Source organism: Beta vulgaris, chromosome 3 (genome assembly GCF_026745355.1).
Source record: "Beta vulgaris subsp. vulgaris cultivar EL10 chromosome 3, EL10.2, whole genome shotgun sequence".
Classification (NCBI taxonomy): domain Eukaryota; kingdom Viridiplantae; phylum Streptophyta; class Magnoliopsida; order Caryophyllales; family Amaranthaceae; genus Beta; species Beta vulgaris.
The window spans coordinates 50,383,036-50,403,678 of record NC_079204.1 but is presented as its reverse complement, the minus strand read 5'-3'; the positions used below and the strand labels follow the sequence as shown (position 1 = coordinate 50,403,678).

Sequence of the window (20,643 nt, the reverse complement as noted above, 5' to 3'; positions counted from 1 at the left end):
TGTTAAATGGGCCTGGTCTGATCCAGTAGTTACTCAATGCGTACCAAAAGAGGGTAGAATTGTATTCAACCAATATGAGCAGTGTCTTACCTTGCTTGGGACACTGCCGGCTCCTATAAATAACCGATGACCTGAGTCATAAGGTACGTTCATATATACTAATATACTCTACTTGAGATATAATGGTCATTATCCTTTACTGACTTAGACATCGGAGGGGCGTTCCTCGGATCAACCCCCGATATTAATTTACGTGTTCTATTTTGCAAGACATCGGACAAGTGCACATAGCTGAAGGATACCAGATTACCAGCTTACTCCAACAGTATTTATTCCATACCGGTGGAACATAAACTAGTAGTGATCCAACCTCCCATCAATTAGAAGGCAAATATAATATCCATTAGAAAAAATATTAAGAATCATAATATTATGCTATAACGTGCCATCTATATCATAAAATGGCATTTATTGTTGTACTATATACAATATACATAAGGTGACATCCTCAATCTATATATATATATATATGTATATGAAAATAAGAATAGAATATATGATATATCTAGAATAAAAAAAGTAAGATAAACATGACTCTTAATGATAGATACAGACGTTGGGTACTTGGGTATTCTCATTGCTTAGCAATGTGGAGAAACATCTTCAATCTTCGATAATTTGACATTATCACATCTAGCTTGAGCAGTTTCGTCACCTTCACTACTCTCTATCTCGACGTTTTGCATGGTAATGCCTTGACACGGATGCGTTTCACTGCAATCAAATACTACGGCATTCTTCGAAACACTTGTTCCAGTTATGTTTTGGTAGAGTACATTTCTTATCTGTACGGCTGAGGCCTGTTTTTCACCATCAAAGTTGCACCAAATTCAACTCATTAATTGGAGCATGCACACACTGACACACACATATATACGTATATGTATATAACAACTCTCAAACAAATGCAAATCTATGCATGATTGAATCATGTACCTGTTTTTTGCATGGTGTATCTTGATCACAATATTGTTGGTCTATGATAATTGGGTTCTTCACATCAGAGAAGTGTATATTTTGGAATATTATATTACTTGCAACTCCTGATCCACCCTGGGTATATATATTGAAAAGTATAACTTTTTCATCAATTAATCCTTTTTGGTAAATAATGAGCCACGGAGTATTTGAAGTAATCCCTCCGCCCCAAAATATAGTTCTCATTTCCTTTTTGAGTGTCCCAAAATATAGTTCCCATTTCCATATTTAGTTCCACATTTTTCGTAATTTGTCTAGAAAAACCGTGTCCCATCATTTATTTGCTTCTTGAATTTTATTTTTTCCTTTGTTTATTCAACCAAAAAGTTACAATTAATGTTCTTTCACTATTTTCCATTCTCTCTCCTAAAATCATCTTTTCCCATACAACATTTATTTAAATAAACAAAAAATCTTGATTATCCTTCTTAGATTCTACTTGCATAAATTACCGTGAAAAAAGGAAAATGAGAACTATATTTTGGGACGGAGGGAGTATAACTTTATGAGCAATTGATCCTTTTTGGTAAAGGATGATCCATGGTGAAAATAGTAGCAACTTAAAAATATATTTGTATATACTGTCTTAGCTAGTTAAACAAAATATTTTCATGTAAAGAGAAAAATTAAATATTTTATAGGTACAAAATTATACCTGCCAAGTCTTAATTCTCACGCCATTCGTTGTTTTAGTAAGATTAGCGCCATTCACCGTTATATCTGAAACGTGAGCCTTAGATTCTTTGTCTCCCAAGCTTCCAATGCTGATAGTGCCCAACAAATATGTTAATAAATTCATTAGTGATCTCAATCGAGCTTGTATATGTACTTATAGTTACATACCTTATTCCATGACCTGGTCCACAAGTAATGTCCATGGCTCTAACCGATTGAGAACCGGTTTCAATTGAGATACAATCATCACCTTCAAATTAAATTGATGAATAACATATGTCATATTATAATCATAAACCCATTTTACATTTTAGAATAAGTTCAAACATTATTTATATGAAAAGTAGAGTTAATTATTCAAGTAATTCTTTATATAATCAATCCAACAACTAAATATATGACCATTAATTTCTATTACATTTTAGAACTGAACTAAACTGAATTGAACCGAACTAAAATGAATAGTGATATGTGAGAGTAAAAGTATTGTCCAAAGCTACACTAAATTAAACTGAACTGAAATGAAAATAAGTTGAAGAGAACAGACCCTAAAACTAATTACCTGTTCCGATGGACGAACTTGTAACCTGAATATTTTTGGTGCTTGTAATGTGTATGCCATCAGTGTTAGGGCTATCCTCAGGAGAAGTAATAGTGAGTCCAGAAGCTTTAACGAGATTGCATCCATTAAAAGAAAGATGCATTTGCTGGGCATTTTGAATATTCAAATTATTCACCACCAAATTTTCACAATCATTGAACACTAGTGCCTGCAAAAGAACACAAGAAAATCAAACACCACTCTCAAGACAAAAAGGTGTCTTAAAGCAATTTTTTTATAAAAGGTTGAAAAAATGGTGATTTCCAACTAGATAATTAGGGTTGCATGAGCCATTTAATTAGATTAGGTTATTTTATTCCTAAACCATCGTCTAAAATCTTCTACTCACTAGAGATATACATTAATAATAAGTGGAGTCCAACTCAATATAATTATTTTTAATTGTCTATTTCTAATGAGTAGTCTACCCAATGGGTAGATGTAGCAATCTCCTTTGTTGACTCAATATGCCAAATTATTCCTTGTTCTATAAGGTATTTTTAGGTATTTAATTTAAATATAAAAGTAACTTATGTTTTTCACTGTGTAAAACAAAAACTTATTGTAGATGGCAACTAGAGGTTATTTGGAAAATGGTGCAATTAACACGTAGTTTCTGGCTGGCCATCGATAACTTGATTATCCCGTTCTTTTACACACTATCGAGTTGATAAAGGTAAAAATCATATTCTCATATGGCAAAATCATATTCTTAACAATACTAGTAATATCAAAAGTAATTTGGTTATATAAATATTTCAACCAAGTTTAAATATATAACTTTGAGGCATATAGAAGTTATATCTTTAAGGCAATGTCAATTTTTTTTATTTTATAATATCTTTAAGGCATGTATACTTATCTTTTCAAATCATGTCTAACTAAACAACTCATAACAATTAATTACTCTCTAAAAACATGCATGCATTGTCTTCAAAAAAAAAAAAACATGCATGCATCTCTAACTTGCACTAAACCTTTTACTACAAGTCTACAAGACCTCTGGGCTCTCTGTCACGTCCATGTAAGTATGTAACTAATCATATATATTGTCAAGCTACTACATTGAACTTCTACAAGATCTCGGGATACATCAACTTAATACTTATGAATTACCACATACATCATTAACGTACTAATTATGTTACACTTTTATAATTTAGCAGTATGTTACACTTTTATAATTTGTCTAAAAATATTTTATAACTTTGAATAAGTTAGATCCTTAACTACAATACTTGAAAAGGGGTTTTTTTTATAACCAGAGAGGATGATGAAATTCTATGTTATTTTTATTAGGTTATTAGGGTATGATTTATACTTTTTAGGTGCATATTAGGGTATGACATATGATATGCAGTCTTTTCTAGAAAAAATAGCTTCATCATTTAATATAAATGGATCGAAACACATGTGCTAGAGCTGGAGTTCTCTCACAGCTCCAGCCAAAACGCATTGTTTTGGCTAATGGAAACCCAAAAAAATTAGAGATAGTCAAATCAGGCAGTGGGTCCCAATCCCACGTCTGATCATTCTTTCATTCACCCTGTTGAAACTCATTAAATGTCCACTTGTGAGTGTCCCACATTGGAGAAAGAGGAGAGAATAAACCAGCTTATAAAATTAGGAGTTACTCCTCCTATTACCGATTGGTTTTAGGATGGATCCTCCTAGCTTGTAAGTGGGCTAAACTCTCCTCCTCCTTATAGGGTTACCCAGACCCATTTTCATATAATCTAAAATTAACATGGTATCAGAACCCGGATTGTGGGTCTATTCTAAACTGGGCCTCTAATCAAGCAACTGGGTAAGGGTTTATCTCGACAGGATGTCAATCCCCTAAGAGGATTATTTCTGATAGTGTCCCACATTGGAAAAAGACTCCGATTACCAATTGGTTTTAGGATGGAACCTCCTAATTTGTAAGTGGGCTAAACTCTCCTCCTTCTTATTGGGTTACCCAGACCCATTTTTATACATATAATCTGAAATTTAACACCCCCATGCAATTTTTTTTTCAATCACCCTCTAATCTTTTTTCCATTCATTGTTAAGGATTTTTTTTTAAAAGATCAAGTAGTTGTGGAGATTTCTTTTTATATGTTGAACAATGAAGTTTTTTTAAGAAAACTCTTATATTTGCTCACAAATACTTTTCTTTAATTTATTTTTTATTTTTCAAAATAATGGAGATTAATCAACCAATATAATATAATATAATATAATATAATATAATATAATATAATATAATATAATATAATATAATATAATATAATATAATATCGAAATATTTATTCTAGAATATTTCAAAATTATTTCATTAGTAACAAATGAGTAAGTAAGAAAACTTACCGTTGGTGCAGACTTGCAAGGCTGTAAATTTGGAAAAGATTACAATATGTTAGTCAAAGCTCACAACAAAAAAAAAAATTGAAATTCTATACAATTATTTCAAAATTCTTACTTTTGTTTTGTCAACTTTACAAGAATTTTGCCACCATATCTTCCCATTGCCATCAATGACACCACCACCTTGAACGCGTATATTGTTGATTTTTTTAAAAACAAGCCAATGTCGAGAATCATACGCTGATCGATCTTCCCACGCCAAGATGTTTCCAGAAATCTTATATCAATATAAAGAATATCACGGTTACTCCACAAACAAATTAAAGTGTGTTTAAATATTATTTGATACAAAAATTTTGATTGATTTTGATTACTAACTTGTATATTTATAGGTGAATTGCACGGGCCTGAAAATGTGATTGGCTTGAGAACATAATTCTTATTGCCTGGCACCAAAAATACCGCTCCCGAAGATGAACAAGCTTCTTTCCAAGCTTTTTCAAATGCCTGAAACAATTACGTATTATATCATAACCAAAATTGATATTATAAATGTTTTACAAAGATATCATATGCTTTCAAATGTGAATAGTATTTTTTTTTGTTGTTCCATCTTAAAGTCTTTGACACTATTAATGATTAGAGAGAAAACTTCTAAAATTGTTCTCATTATATAAAAGAAATTATATTCACGTGTAATCTTGTTTAATCCGTATCAATGAGTACTTTATTATATATTCAGCACCAAAATATGTAAAGAGAGTATTCATACATAGTCCTAAGAGAAAGGACCATCGTAATATAGTCTGGTCTTCTTTCCCTTTAATGTTTCCCTTCCCACCACTCACCAGACACCATAACTTTCCTTTTTTATTCTCTCCACATGCTTAAAATTAACACAAGATCGAAGACAGTAAAAATGCTCCAAGAACAAACTTTATGATTTATTTCTTTTAATAATATGGACTAGGCCAGGTATATGAAATTTCTGTATGTGATCGAAAAACATGAAACTTAACCGTTATAACCGTAAACCAAAGTTACTTGGTCACTCAACAAACCGCAAAGCTAAAAAATATTCTAGGCCATAACTTATCTTTAAAGCATTAACAAACCCATGCAAGATTTTATAATTATCATTCAGTCACTACTCAGCCTGACTACTTAGGTCGCCTGATAAAATACATAATTGTTTTTAATAAGTCAATTTTTGGTTAATTTTCTCAAAATAAGTTAATCTTTTGATTATCTTAGAATAAGTTAACCTTGCATTTATTTCTTCCTAAACGAGTTAATGACTTTAAAATTATGATACATGTCACATTTTAATAGGATGACATTGTGATTTAACTCATTTATAGAAAAAGTAAATACAAGGTTAACTTCTTCATAGTTAATCAAAAGGTTGACTCATCTTAAAAAGAACGCGCAAAAATTAACTTATTAAAAATAATTTTCCTTTTTTTTTTTGCTGTAATATAATATTCAGAAGTATACACAGCTCTGAATAGTAATAGTAATAACTCAACAACAAAAAGAATAAGCACTGGTACATAAATTATAGAATTACAGAACACAAGAATTTTTTTTTTATGTATTACGCGGGCTAGTATATTCTAAGTTTCTAACATGATGAACTCAATAAAAGTGACGATCTTTATAAGTTTTATTACTACATCATATATAATTAAGAACTTGCATGCATGCATGCATGTCTAAGTTACCTTGGTGTCATCTGCACTTCCATCTCCCTGAGCTCCATAATCATCGACATTGAAGGTTTTTTGGTTAACAGCACGAAGACCTCTTCGAATAATGATGGGGTCATCGGTGTAACCATGAATGTTTCTTCCACAACATAATAAGGAAGAATAAGATAAGCCAACAATTATGAGAAGAAAGACAAATTTGTGTACTTGTAGAGCCATGTTTAGTTCAATACGGCCGTTGCCCTGGGTGATTCTTTTATTTGTTGAAAATATAGGATAGTACGTACTGTTGGAGGAGGTCAAAGTATAATAGGTTATGATAGATTGGAAGAGATTTAATTTGTTTGCTTATTTATAGAGTTTACAAGATGGATTTAGGACGTTTGTTCCCATACCTATTACGTTAATTAGTGGATAAGACAAACACACAAGTGCAGTTCGAAACAAAATCTAAGTCTCCAACTAGTTTTACGAGGGATGATAAACATCTAACAGTTAGATGTGTTAGATATAAGTTTTCGTGTAATAAATATTGTTTGTACTGTGTATATCACATATGTTATTTTTTTTTTTTTTTTTGGTGAACAAGAGAACTCAATTACATATCCATATCAAGATCCGTACAAATATTAAGGTTCATACAATCCGACTTTAAAAGGTCCCTACAATAACTCGGGGGGATGGGAGAACCCTAGTTACAACACAAGCCATATCCGAAGTCCTACAGTTTCTTGCCAAAGCATCCGCCGTTCTGTTTCCCTCGCGCCGACAGTGTTTAATCTGAATCTCTGGAATCTCGTGCGCCACTGCCTGCAAGCATTAACCATATTTGCCACTTTGTCAAATTCTTTCCTGTGATTAACCAGATCTACAGCTTCTTTGCAATCGGAGTATATAATGGAGCGATTTAGGTGGTGAGCCTCCACTATATATAATGCCTCCAAGATCCCTAGTAACTCAGCTGCAAGAGAATCATTAGTGTAAACTTTTTTCCCCCAACCCAGGACCCATTTTTTCTCGTGATCCATGACCACCCCCCCAAGGCCAGCTACAACAAGAGGACTAATAAAGGAAGCGTCAACATAGATACATAGGAATTCTCGAGGATGGTACATCATGGGTCTCCTTGTAATACCTAGCATGCTCGTATCCTTAATTGACAGAATGTAGTCTCTAGCACCTCACTAGCTTTAAAGCTAATGACTTGGATCGGGGATGGGTGAAGGTTCTTAACACACACTGATTCCTATCCTTCCAGATTTCATAACATGTGTTTGGGACAAACATTTCCAAGGGATACCGCGAAAGGATTTGTTGGAGCTCATATTTTCCTTAAGCCAACTTCTGAACTCATCCTCGTGAATTTGAGGGTGTTTGGAGGTTCCAGATTTCCGCACTTTTCTGACACGTCTTAATTATGTGATGAGAATCTTCCCCCAACTCCTGACACCGAGGGCATGAGGAATCTTGTGTAATTCGACGTATAGTGAGAAGGTGCCTGTGGGGAATACGGTCATGCCACAATAACCATATAAAGAATTTAATTTTTGGTTCCATGAAACCTTCCCAGATCCAAGATAGATCGGAGGTGTCATGATGAGAAGGGAGTTGGGCCTTATAAGCAAGACCGAGAGAGAAACCCGAGCTAGTGACAAAGGATGAGGACATAAGGTCACTTACATCATTTCGGTTTGGCGGTGGAATAGATAGAATCCGGTGAAGGATATGGTCCGGCAGATCTATGGTAAGGTTTTCTATATCCCAAATTCCATTCTTGATCACACTTCCAACTTTCCTATAGCTCTCTTCCATCGAGAGAGGTCCCTGAATCCACCCACGTATAGGTCCTATAGATAACCAGTCATCATGCCAAAACTCTATACTCTCACCATTCCCTAGACTCCACATGCTAGTCTCTTGAGAAGTTCCCACCCTTGCCTATGTTTTTCCAAAGATTAGAACCATTTCTAAATTGGGTAACCTATCTTTATGAATGTACTTCGAGATTATACACTCCTGGGCTAAGTTGTTTTGACCTTGTGAAACTTTCCAACCTAATTTGGCCATGTAGGCTCTATTGGTGAACTTTTGGTTTCTATTCCCAATCCCCCTGCTCCTTAGGAAGAAAAGTGGTCTCTCTATTCACTAGGTGAAGTTTTTTTGGCTATTCTCCTCTCCCATAAGAAATTATTACACAATTGGTCCAAGTCATTCAATGTTTTTATAGGAAGATGAGTTGCTTGCATGTAATAAGCTGGCATTGACGAGAGAGTGGACTTAATAAGACACAATCTTCCGGCTTTGGACAAGAATTTGGTTTTCCACTTAGCTAGTTTGGCCCTAACCTTATCAACAACAAACTGTACTTGGGTGCGTGTGGGTCTTTTGTGAGATATAGGAAGGCCTAGATACATCCCAAGGGTTTCATTTTCACAAACCTTCAACGTATCCTGGAAAAGGGTTCGGTGCTCACTTGTGGTGTTTGGGGAGAAATTAGCTTGCTCTTGGTTTCATTAATCTTTTGACCTGATACTTGACAAAACTGATCTAGGACCTGTCTAACCATCAATGCTGTGGATTCATCCACCCTCCCAAAAAGGATAAGGTCATCAGCAAACATTAGGTGGGATATGGGGATTTTTCGTTTTCCTACCCTAAAGGGGCTCCATACTTTTTCCTGGCAAGCTTCATTGTCATTTGGGTGAGTGTTTCTAGGCATATATTGAATAGGTATGGGGACATAGGGTCGCCTTGTCTCAAGCCTCTAGAATGTTTAAAACTCTCAGATTTCCTACCATTGATCAGGATTGTAGATGAAGCTTTGGAGACACAATCCATAATTAGTTTGATAGATTCATTGTTTATGTGTAGGTCCTGAAGGCATTTTCTAACGAAACCCCACTCGACCCTATCATAGGCCTTTTCCAAGTCAATCTTTAGAGCAAACCACCCCCATTTGCCCTTTTTCACGTTCATTGAATGAAGGATCTCTGATACAACTACTAAGTTAATGTCTGGGCCCCTACCCTTGATAAAGCTATTTTGGTTCGGGGAGATCCAATCAGGGATTAAGGGTTTCATTCGATTGACTAAAATTTTAGTGACAAGCTTGTACAGGGTATTGCACAGACTAATAGGGCGAAATTGTTTCACTGTTTCCGGCGATGCTTGTTTAGGGATGAGGCAAATTAGGGCCTGACATAGTTGTTCTGGAATTTTCCCGTCCTAAACCATCGTTGAATATTTCTACACACCTCTGTACCCAACTTCCCAGGTCTTTTGAAAGAATATAGGGTGGAAACCATCGGCCCGGGGCTTTAAGCGGTTTCATATCAAACAAGGCTCTCCTGATTTCCCCGGGGTCAGGTACGTAGCCTAAATGTATGTTTGCCTCCTGGTGAGAAAACCCTTGGCTACAAGAGACGTGTTCCGAAGTATATAAGGCTCGATAAAAGTCCTGAATTAGTCTCCTTATCCTATCTGGGTCTTGGATATCATTTCCTACCTCATCCCTCAAGCTAAGGATCCGAGATGCATTACGTTTAATTAGCACGTTTCTATGGAAAAAAGCAGTGTTTCTTTCCCCTTCCCCAATTCTATCCATCCTACTCTTAGTTCTCCACAACAGTTCCTCTTGATCTAATGTGCTAAGAAGGTCTCTTTGGATTTCTATTTCCATGTTTTGGTGAAAAAAAGAGAAGGGGTTGGTTTGAAGGTAGGCTTGAATCCCTTTAAGCCGAGCCAAGAGTTTGTTTTTCTTTTTGTAAATGTTCCCAAAAGTGTTTTTATTCCACTCCATTAAACTCTTTTGAAGCCCACTAAGTTTTTCTTGGATATCCAACTCTTCTCCCGGCCATGATCTTCTAATCTCTTCCATAAAGTTTTCATGAAGGGTCCACATAGGTTCGAACCTAAAAGGTTTTGATCCATTAAGGTCCAGATTAGTATCTAAATTAAGGAGAATTGGGCAATGGTCCGAAGTCACTCTAGGAAGGTGCCAGATACTAGCGTTAGGAAATAAGTTAACCCATTCCGAATTAGCCCCACCCCGATCAATTCTTTCAAATATCGGATTACGCTTCCTTTTATTAGTCCAAGTGAATTTTGGCCCAGTGAACCCCAAGTCCATTAGATTACAGTTATCCATTTTCCGAGCAAATAACTCGGCCCTACTCCTACAAATAGGTCTCCCTCCCAATTTTTCCCTCTGATTTATCACCTCATTAAAATCACCTAAAACTAGCCACGGCTTATTCAAATCATTTGCAAAATTTTCCAAGTCATCCCACAATTGTTTCCTTATCCTAAATTTGGTACTAGCATAAATAGCAGAAATGACAAAAGAAGTTTTAGAAGCTATTACTCAGTTACACCGTATACTCCCTGAGCGCCATGACCCACCACTTGAAAATCCATCACGTGTGATTTCCAAAGCAGTAAGATGCCGCCCACAAAACCCACCGGGTCCACCAGATACCACGAATCAAAGCCACAGTCCCGAATAATCTCAGCGGTTTTTTCCCTCCCCACCCATGTCTCAACAAGGATCACTAGTGATGGGTGATGTTGCTGAACCAAGAGTCTGAAATTTGGCTTAAAAGAAGGCCTAGCTATCCCCCTAACATTCCAAAAGAGCATGTTCATCCCTTTGTACAATGTTGGTTTGTCGAGAAGCATCCTGAGAATCTCCTCGTTTCCTACCACCCACGGATCTATTTCTGTCCCGGTTGCCGGACATGTCCACATTTTTCGGTGTGGCCAAAACACTACTTCGGCCTCTCGCGGGTTTCTTTTGCCTTTTACCTCTCCCCAAGAGGCTGTGATCCCCAATTGTTTCATGGGGAGGTGGAGACGTGTACATAGTATCGCGTCGGTATTGCTCATCGCCTGAAGTGTTACCGGCCGAAGTTTCATCAAGACTACCGTTCGGATCAAAGGGAACAGAGGGGCTGGATCGATCCATGGTCCTAGAGTCATCATGAGGTTTCTCTCTTCTTGTTCTACTTCTACCTCTTTGTTGCAAAACCACGTGAGAAATATATGTAAAAATATTATTTTTTGTTTTTCTTATAACAAATAAGAGGAAAACAACACAAACAATAAAAAAGCTAATTTTGTTTATTTATTTTTACATACACAAATAACATATGTGATATATACACACAAACAATATTTGTTACACGAAAACTTATATCTAATACATCTAACTGTTAGATGTATCAGTTTGTTTGAGAGAACCATAAATAGAATACAATAATATAACAATAAAAGTGCTAATTTTGTTTATATAGTTTATCAATCAACTCATCAAAAAATTATATATCAACTACTTGGCCTTCTATGTTCATTATATCACATTAGATGCATTAGCAAAACTTGTATATGATGGGGATATAGTCAGTGAATCATCAATTCTTTTTTGTCAACTTATTAGTTTTTACATTAATTAGTCATGAACCTCAATGAATGATCAATTTTTTTCTATCAACTTCCGGCCAATTGAATTATAAATGGATATCATTATAGTAATTTTCAAGCTAATTTTAATGGTAAAAAAATTATTAATTGGAGTGTATATATTAAAGGTTATCATTAATTAACTGAAATTTATAAATTCACACTAGTGGAAAAATGAAGAAGGGCTGCGCTGAAAAAAGCCTGTAGGGCTGCGCTTTTTGACAGCAGCCCTTTCAGTAGCAGCCCTTCACTTTTTAAGTAGGGCTGCGCTAGAAAAGCGCAGCCCTTAAGCTAGAAGGGCTGCGCTAGTTAGGAAAAAGCGCAGCCCTTCTAGCCCAGAAGGGCTGCGCTAGTTAGGAAAATACTCATATTTTTTTACTCATAATCTCACATTTTCTGAAATTAAACAGAAGAGAAGAGAAACGAAACGAAAATACTAAACCCAAAACAAAAAAAAGAATGAAACGAAAATGAAAAAAGGAACAAAAACTAATATACAAAGAGAAGTATACAAGAAGTATACAAGAACATTAATCAAAACAAAGATGAAAATACAAGAAATTATATACAAAGAGAAGTATACAAGAACATTAATCAAAATAAACAAAGAGAAGTATACAAGAACATTAATCAAAACAAAGAGAAGTATACAAGAATATTAATCAAAACAAAGAGAAGTATACAAGAACATTAATCAAGACAAAGAGAAGTATACAAGAACATTAATCAAAATATATAAACAAAGAGAAGTATACAAGAACATATACAAGAACATTAATCAAAATATATAAACAAAGAGAAGTATACAAGAACATTATAGATCTGAAAATACAAGAAATACCTCCAAACATTAACCTAATAATGTTTAAATACATAAAACAAAACCCAATACATAATTTAAGGGAAAAAAAAAATTTCGGAAAAACTTAAAATGCTATTTGGAGGCTTAAACGAACTCGGATGGCTTAAAAAGCCTAAACATCAGCATAGCGGTGAGTTTGACTCGTTGGCTCGTTCCGCTTCCGAAAAGGTATCACAATAGGCAATCGGACTCCGTCGGCATGATTCGTGCAAATCATTTCAACGTTTTTGTCGCAACATTTCTGGGAGTTTTTGAGAGGATTAGAGAGAGAGAAGGAGGAGAAGGAGGAGGGATGTGAGAGAAGGAGGAAAAGGAATAATGAGGGACGTGAGAGAGGAGAGAGAATGAGGGATAATATATCTGAATCCCCGCTCAATATTTCAAACCCCGCGGTTTCGAAATTTCAAAATTTTTCAGGAAGGGCTGCGCTAGTTTTAACTAGCGCAGCCCTACCTTGAGAAGGGCTGCGCCTTTTAAAAAGCGCAGCCCTTCTCAAGGTGAAGGGCTGCGCTTTTTTAAAAGGCGCAGCCCTTCCAATTGAAGGGCTACGCTTTTTTGAAAAAGCGCAGCCCTTCTTATTTGTAGGGCTGCGCTTTTCCAAAAAGGCGCAGCCCTTCAACCATAGGGCTGCGCTTTTATCAAAAGCGCAGCCCTTCTTGCGTAGCCCTTCTGTTTTTTTCCCCTAGTGTTAGTTGTTTGTTGAAAGTTCTTAAACTAATTAGCTCAGTTTTTTTGATATATCTAGAACTCTTTTTTATTTAAGATTAATCTTTAAATTATGATAATGTATGCTAAGTTAGCACGCTCTACACTCCCAAAAATTTATCCTTTTAGCCAAATTTATAGATCGATAGTTAGTTTATATATATATATATATATATATATATATATATATATATATATATATATATATATATATTATATATATATATATATTGATATTAAAATCACATGATATAACCCTTGAAATCAAACCTCCAACCTCCATTGGAGCTCTATCTTTTGATTCTCAAACTAGTTTTTAGGTCCGGGCTATGCTCCGGGTAAGAGTTAAGACTTTAGACTTTAGTATATATGCTTGTGGTCACGGGGTTGAATCTTATACAATGCATTTTCTATTTAGTTATTGTACGTAAATTACATAGAGTTTTAACACTTTAAGAGAAAGCATCACGCAACATCGTTCCTTATTTAAAATCGCCTTCTAATATATTAGTTTAGATTTTAACAATTTTTTTCTCACATCTCAAGCTAATTCGAAAAATGAAATATATGTAGTATGAACTGAAAACTTTTCAGTCAAAACACCACCTACAAGATAATAAATCTATGTTGCTTAATGCTTATATGCAATATTCACAAACTTTGGATAACTTCTGTTATTTTTAGGGGAAACTCCGGATGAATTCTGTTTCTTTTAGTTGGATAATTTCTAGTTGGCTAACAATAAAACCGCGCTAAAAGTAGTTTTACTTTTCGTGCGTGTGACCTTGGAAACAATCCTCATTTTCTCGCGTCACACAGAAAACTTAAGATCTTTCTGCCTTTTATGGGTGAAGAAGACTAAAGATATGGGATGTTGAGTACAACTTCTTATTACTCAATCTCTCTCTTTAATTTCTTAAGTTTATACATACATCATCATTGACCTGAAGACAAAACATACGAATTGAAGATATGTACTGCTATCCAAACATATAATGATGGAAATAAATACTTCCAAGTTTTGGAAATCTAACAAGAAGCTAAAGCAATGAATTACAGCATGATCAATGATTAGACTAATAATATAGAATTAAAGATTATATTAGTCATATCTGATGCTTTCATAAAAGTATGGGTTACTAATTAAGTAAACCCATACCTTAGATTTTATGTTTTGGGATTTCTTACCAAAGAATATAGCAGCAATATGTGTTGATTACCATCCTCGGCACGTAGCATATGTGTTGTAAACGTATAGTATAAGTTGTTTTCATTTTATTTTTGATTTATTTTCCGTCTCGGCATGTATTTGATACGTATGGGGTTGACAATATGATTAGTTAAATCTCCATCATAACATACTAAATTGACAAACAATCATGAGAGTAAATTTTAGATGTTGTTTGTTTTATGATTATTGTCTATAGAATGGAGGTTAATCCAAGACCTGACTCATACCCTATTGAACAATAAAAAGGTATGAATCTAAAATTTGTAATTTAATGAGTTCGAATTAGATTTGGATTAAAATGTTCATGCGTCATATTAGGGCTCGCAACCTGGCCCAACCCTACCTTAGATCCAACTCATGCGCCATAACGTTTTGGCATACGAATGTACAATATACTGAACTCATACCTATGCGGTGGCAAGAGTGCAAGTCCTGTGTGAAATGTGGCTTGTGTAGTTGTGTGCCTAGCAAGCACAAACACGGCTTCTCTTAGAAGAAAGGGATAAGTATTGTTTATTGGTGACAAGGGTGCGAGTGAAATGTCGACCAAGATTGGGGTGAGATAACATAATAGGACTTTGGGGGATACTTTAATATGAGCTATAAAACCATACCTTTTTTTTGACAGTTATTGGTTGTCAATTTTATTGCTGCTCATAGGCATCATAAGCTCAAGGATTTTTTAAGAAGTACACCATAGGGGGAGAATACAACCTGAGAACTTAATCAACAGCCGAATAACATCTAGAAAATTTTAAATCCGGGCAAAAAATTCATCCATTCTTTTAAGCCTTGCTTTGCCATGGCGTCAACCACACCGTTTGAGCCCCGACCTTGTGAGTAATTGACAAAAAAAGCCAAAATTTCCTTGCATTTCGAATGAAGTTGAGCATGAATTGGTATTCCAAGCCCCCCACTATCCTAGTTACACCACCGGACCGCATTGGATGAGTCGGAAACAATGATGAGTTGATGATTTTTGATGCGCTCACTGCTATAGAGATTTTTATAGCTCTAAAAATGGCATAAATATCAGTCGAGTTGATTTCTAAGTGAGGGGTGGGACTGAAAAAAAGGCAAATAAAGTTGCCAAAGTCATCACGAAGTACTCCTCCAATAGCGGCATTATCTAGATGAGGGTCGAAGGGCGCACCGACGTTCCATTTGAGCTGAGTTATCGGTGCACTCAACATTTCAATATGGGATGGGAGCAGTTGCTTGAACTCAAGATTTTCCAAACGAGGTCGAGTTTTAAGCAGGCCTTGAAGATGTTATGAAAGAAAGATACTACTTCATTTTGTATCCCTGCAGGATCAACAATGTTAATGCCATCAATAATCAAAGAAGAGATTGTATTTTTTTGCCTTCGAATGGAGGCCAAATAAAGTGTGAAAGTATTTTATGTTTGTATCCCCTTCTTTGAGCCATTTTGCAAGAAAATTTTGAGCCCAATAGGCTTCTTTGCTCTTCAACCATGACCATAAGTCAATCTGGGCAGATTTCCTTGCATTGAGTTCGGAGTCCTCTAGAATACGAGAGTTTGCAATCTCATCAAAGGACTGGATTTATTGTTCGAGCACCTTTATTTTGTCATCAATGACCCCAAACTCATTTTGTTCCACTGTTTGAGACTGCCTTTTATAAGTTTTAACTTGTCAAAGATTGAGAGGTGTTGTGCATTAGCCCAGGCAAGTTGGACTATTTTCATATAATTTGGGTGTGAAACCCAACAATTCATAAACCGAAAAGGTTTTCGGCCCCAGTTGGAGCTGGGAGAATGAGCCATAATCGGGCAGTGGTCAGAAATAGTTCGGTTAAGAATCAAGGTTGAGAGGTTAGGGAATTTTGTGATCCAATCCGAGTTCATCAAGCATCGGTCCAACTTACTTTTTTGATTTTCATGAAAACAAGTAAAGAGCCTATTTGCAACGGATAATTCAATCACCTGAACTGCTTGAATAAAATTTCGGAATTCATTAACACCATCCTGTGAAACAATATTACTTCCCTTCTCCAAAGGAGATAAGACTTCATTAAAATCACCCATTATGAGCGCGGGTAGATTTGTGTTCTGCCAATATTCCAATATCTCATTCCATATAATTGCTTTACCATCAACAGAGCATGGATTATATATGTTGATAAGTACACAGTGAATGTCTAAGGAAGGAATGACCCCGCGAATTACAATCTGGTTTCTAGCCGTGTGAGAAGAGTCATTTAAAAAAAAGAGCTTTCCCAAAAGGAGATAAGACCCCCTGAATTCCAGAAGAGGGGCTAAAAAGCCACGAAACATCATCATTATCCCATAGGGTTTTTATTAGTATTGGGTTGAAAGTTTCAATTTTTTATTCTTGGATGAAGAAAAAGGAGGGACTGTGAGTTGAGATATGTTTTTTGACCTGAGAGCGCTTGACTTTGGCACCTAATCCACGACAGTTCCATGATATGATAGACATTATCAACATTCATAAAGAAGGTGAGAGAGGAGGAAGCTTCATAGGATAGAGGCCTCCCAGTCATCCTTTTGTCGTTTAAGGATCGTAGAAATAAGGTTCTCAATACATGAGATTGGCCCGGCAATTCTAAGACCTAATTAAGTGGCAAGGTTAATAACACATGTAGAGGTGATTTTAGAGGGAGTACGAGAGGAATAAGGTGGATACGAGATAAACGGACGAGAAGGGGTTTTCTTTTTCTTTTTTTTTGGAGCTTCCGGAGTCTTCTTTGGGCATGGCTTTTTTTGGCTTCACTGGATATGTGGTTTTCAAACCTAGGAGGTAACATGGGTCCAGATGAGAAGATAAGGATGGGTTTGGAGTTCAGTTTAGAGTTAGGAAGGAGGGGCCCGAATATGTTTTTTGTGAGATGATTGGGAGAATTTGGGCTTATGTGAAGGTTGGGCCTATTGCTTGAATAGGTCACCTTGGGGATTTAAGCAGATGGGGACTTATCACGTTCTTTGTTTAGACCCAAAAGCAAAGAGGCATCATCAGAGGGGAAAGCTGGACAAGTCAGGAGTTTTGGGTAGTGGATCTTTATCATAGGATGGAATGATTACCTGGCAGTTTTCAGTGATAGGATCATTGGGAGACTCAAAGACAACCTTGGAAGATTTGACCAAGTGGTTGGGGAATGCCACAATATTTAATTATTTGTTAGGGGATGAACTGAAGTTGTGATTAATTCCTTTGGGAGACGAAAACGTGGAATCATTAGACTCCTCATCATCATCTGATTCATCATTGGACGGTGCCAGAGTTTTATCTTTGGGTCACTCGTCAAGTTGGGCACTGGTTTTCGATTTTTTCCCTCAACGTTGATAATCATTTTACAATTGATGTTGAATAAACAGAATTCTGGCATATTCGAAACTTGAGTATTCTACAGATAACACTCTACCAAAAACACACCCTATATTGAAGAAGTTCTCATAGGACCAACTCCTCAGAGGGACTCCATAGATTTTAATCCATGATTCCTTCCATTTTGTAGCACATGCATCATTTACTTCTCTCAAGTCTTCGAACCAGTTGTCAAGCCATTTTCTTTTGAGGATTGCGAATTTATCTTCCATTGTTGCAAAAGTGACAAGGTAGAGAATTCCACCTATTGGTCTTATACTTATGTAGGTGACACCTTCAGCAAGAATGTGTTCATGAATTTGAGAGACGAAGGTGAAGTAGCTACTACACTCCTACTGAAAATTTCGTCATTTTCATGGGATATAACACCTTTTATTGATATTAATTCCTCCCCTTCATAATCATCGACTATGAGTTCATTCCTTGTTTTCTCCATGCAATCTCCCAAGAGTCTCGAGCTCAACCTTTTAACGGGGCAGGGTTCAAATTGGAAACTTTCCAGAGTGGGGTCAGCCTCTTGCGGAGGAATGTATTGGAATTTGATGGAGGGTTGAGGGGTTGCGGGTTTTGGGTGGGAAGGTATGGGTACTGGAGGGTTGATACTACGATTCAAGTTAATAGCATCGTCTTTGTAAGATCTGTGGTCACGGGGAGAGGAGACATTCTTTGGCGAAGGTTTTTGATTTGGTATGGTCTTGGCTGCAGAGGGGGGCTTGACTCAGTTTAGGAAGTTTTTGGATTTTTTTGGTTTGAATTTGGGTGGGATAGTATCACTCTTGGCAGCAAAGACTTTCAGGTTGCCCTTTGCGAGTTTACGACCATTCTCTTCATGAAAAGCTCTTAAACTATGCCTTTTATCCCATAGTTTCTTCAATTTCCCATAGTATGTGACTATAGTCATACTTTCTTGTTTGAGATTATCAATCTCCTTCTTCAAGTAATAGATTAATGGACCATTAGATTGTCCAAATCTCTCAATTAATTCACGCCACAAATCAATAGCAGTATCAATAAAACAAAACTCATCAACCAATTCAGTGCTCATAGAGGGTAAAATCCAGCTATAAGCACGTTTCCATTTAGGATAATCTTTATGATTCATAAATGGTTTTAAGATTTCACCATTGATGAAACCTTCTTTGTTCTTAGCAATTAATGCACGTTTAACATTTCTACTCCAACGAACAAAATTCACATGAGTAAAAGCACAACAACTAGAGATGATGTTGGATTATCAGAATTTGCGATGAAATAATTAAGGATCAATATTACCTCTATTGTTCGGTTGTTGATTATTCCTAACAGTCTATCCAGTAACTTTGGTATCTTCCGTTGCCATTGTGAATGTAATCACAAATCAAATTGACAACAAGAACTTTTAATCGATTTAACAAATTTTGTGCAAGAAAATTTCGCAATTGCAAGAAATTTCACAACATTAGTGTGAAAAATGTGTAACCTCAAACTCAAATGCAAGATTAAGCTCTGATACCATATAAAAATGAATAGTTATCAGATATATTTTGTATTAGCAGTAGAATCTAGGAAGATAGAGAAGAGAATTCAGATTACTTCAATATCTTGCAACTGAAAAAGAGCTGAAATGACAGCTTATATACAAATAACGGAAACTAACTTGTAACTAACTTCTAACCTCCTAACAAACTTTTTAATTTATTACAACAAAAATATAAGTTATAAATTAGATATTCATATACCTAATACACCCTGCGTCGGTGAATCCCTACAATTTTTCCTTCGTGATTTCGAGCAACAACCCCCAACCTAGCTCCACCATCCTTGATCATATGAGCATCTACATTCGACTTAATACTGCCATCAACATGGGAAATCCAACAGGAGTTATTTTGCTGACGCAATTCGATCATTGGGCCAAACACACGACTAGCATACAACATGTTATCGAGAATCACTTTTTAGCAACCCGTAGCAACAATTAGTGGGTCGCGCATTCTATAGCAAGTAGTGAACATCTAATTTGGAGATGGTTTCCAATGACTCCAGTCCCACTTATGCATACTTGCAGATGGGCATTTGAGGCTTAATATGAAGAATTTTTTTTTGTTACATAGATCGATGACGTAGGGACACCAAAAGAGGAAGAACGCCACATGTTATTTCTTGATTTTTAATAATAATTAATAATAATACTATATATATATATATATATATATATATAGTAAGGAGAATTCTCTTGCAAGAAGGGAGAGATATTGCAAATCCCTCTTGCAAAAGTTGAGAATCGAACTGTATCATAGGGGTGGAAGGAGTACCTTACAACCATTAGACCAACCTTATAGAGTTATATGTGTACACACCTTGACCTTCTCATACAACAACTTGCCAAGACCAAGGGTACGTAACGTTTGAAAGCTAAATGCAGATGTATGTCGAGTGCAAGTTCAGAATACACAGCAAACTTCAATTTTACCATGCTGACAGAAATTTGTAACCTTCAGCCTGATATATTCAAAAGACCAAAGCATCCCACATATTTCTTCGCATATCGGCCATCAGGACGACACAACTTTGTTTTAGACCACATTCTTTATTTTTCAGTCTCAAGCCCCTCAATCTGCTATACACAAGCCATATAAAGTATAAACCAATAGCAGGTCTGAAGAAAGAAC

The 20,643-nt window shown here is 35.8% G+C and overlaps 1 protein-coding gene across 1 annotated transcript; it reads right to left on the bottom strand.

The window, feature by feature from the left end:
* Nucleotides 1-428: 428 nt before the first annotated feature.
* On the bottom strand, nucleotides 429-7,542 carry LOC104884159 (polygalacturonase). Its single transcript, XM_057393279.1, has 9 exons — nucleotides 6,388-7,542; nucleotides 5,042-5,170; nucleotides 4,779-4,940; nucleotides 4,667-4,687; nucleotides 2,276-2,483; nucleotides 1,882-1,963; nucleotides 1,694-1,802; nucleotides 997-1,113; nucleotides 429-860 (listed from the first exon to the last, which is right to left on the bottom strand). Exons 1-9 carry the CDS (start codon nucleotides 6,589-6,591, stop codon nucleotides 642-644), a joined length of 1,251 nt encoding a protein of 416 aa, XP_057249262.1. The 5' UTR covers nucleotides 6,592-7,542; the 3' UTR covers nucleotides 429-641.
* Between the last annotated feature and the right edge of the window lie 13,101 nt (nucleotides 7,543-20,643).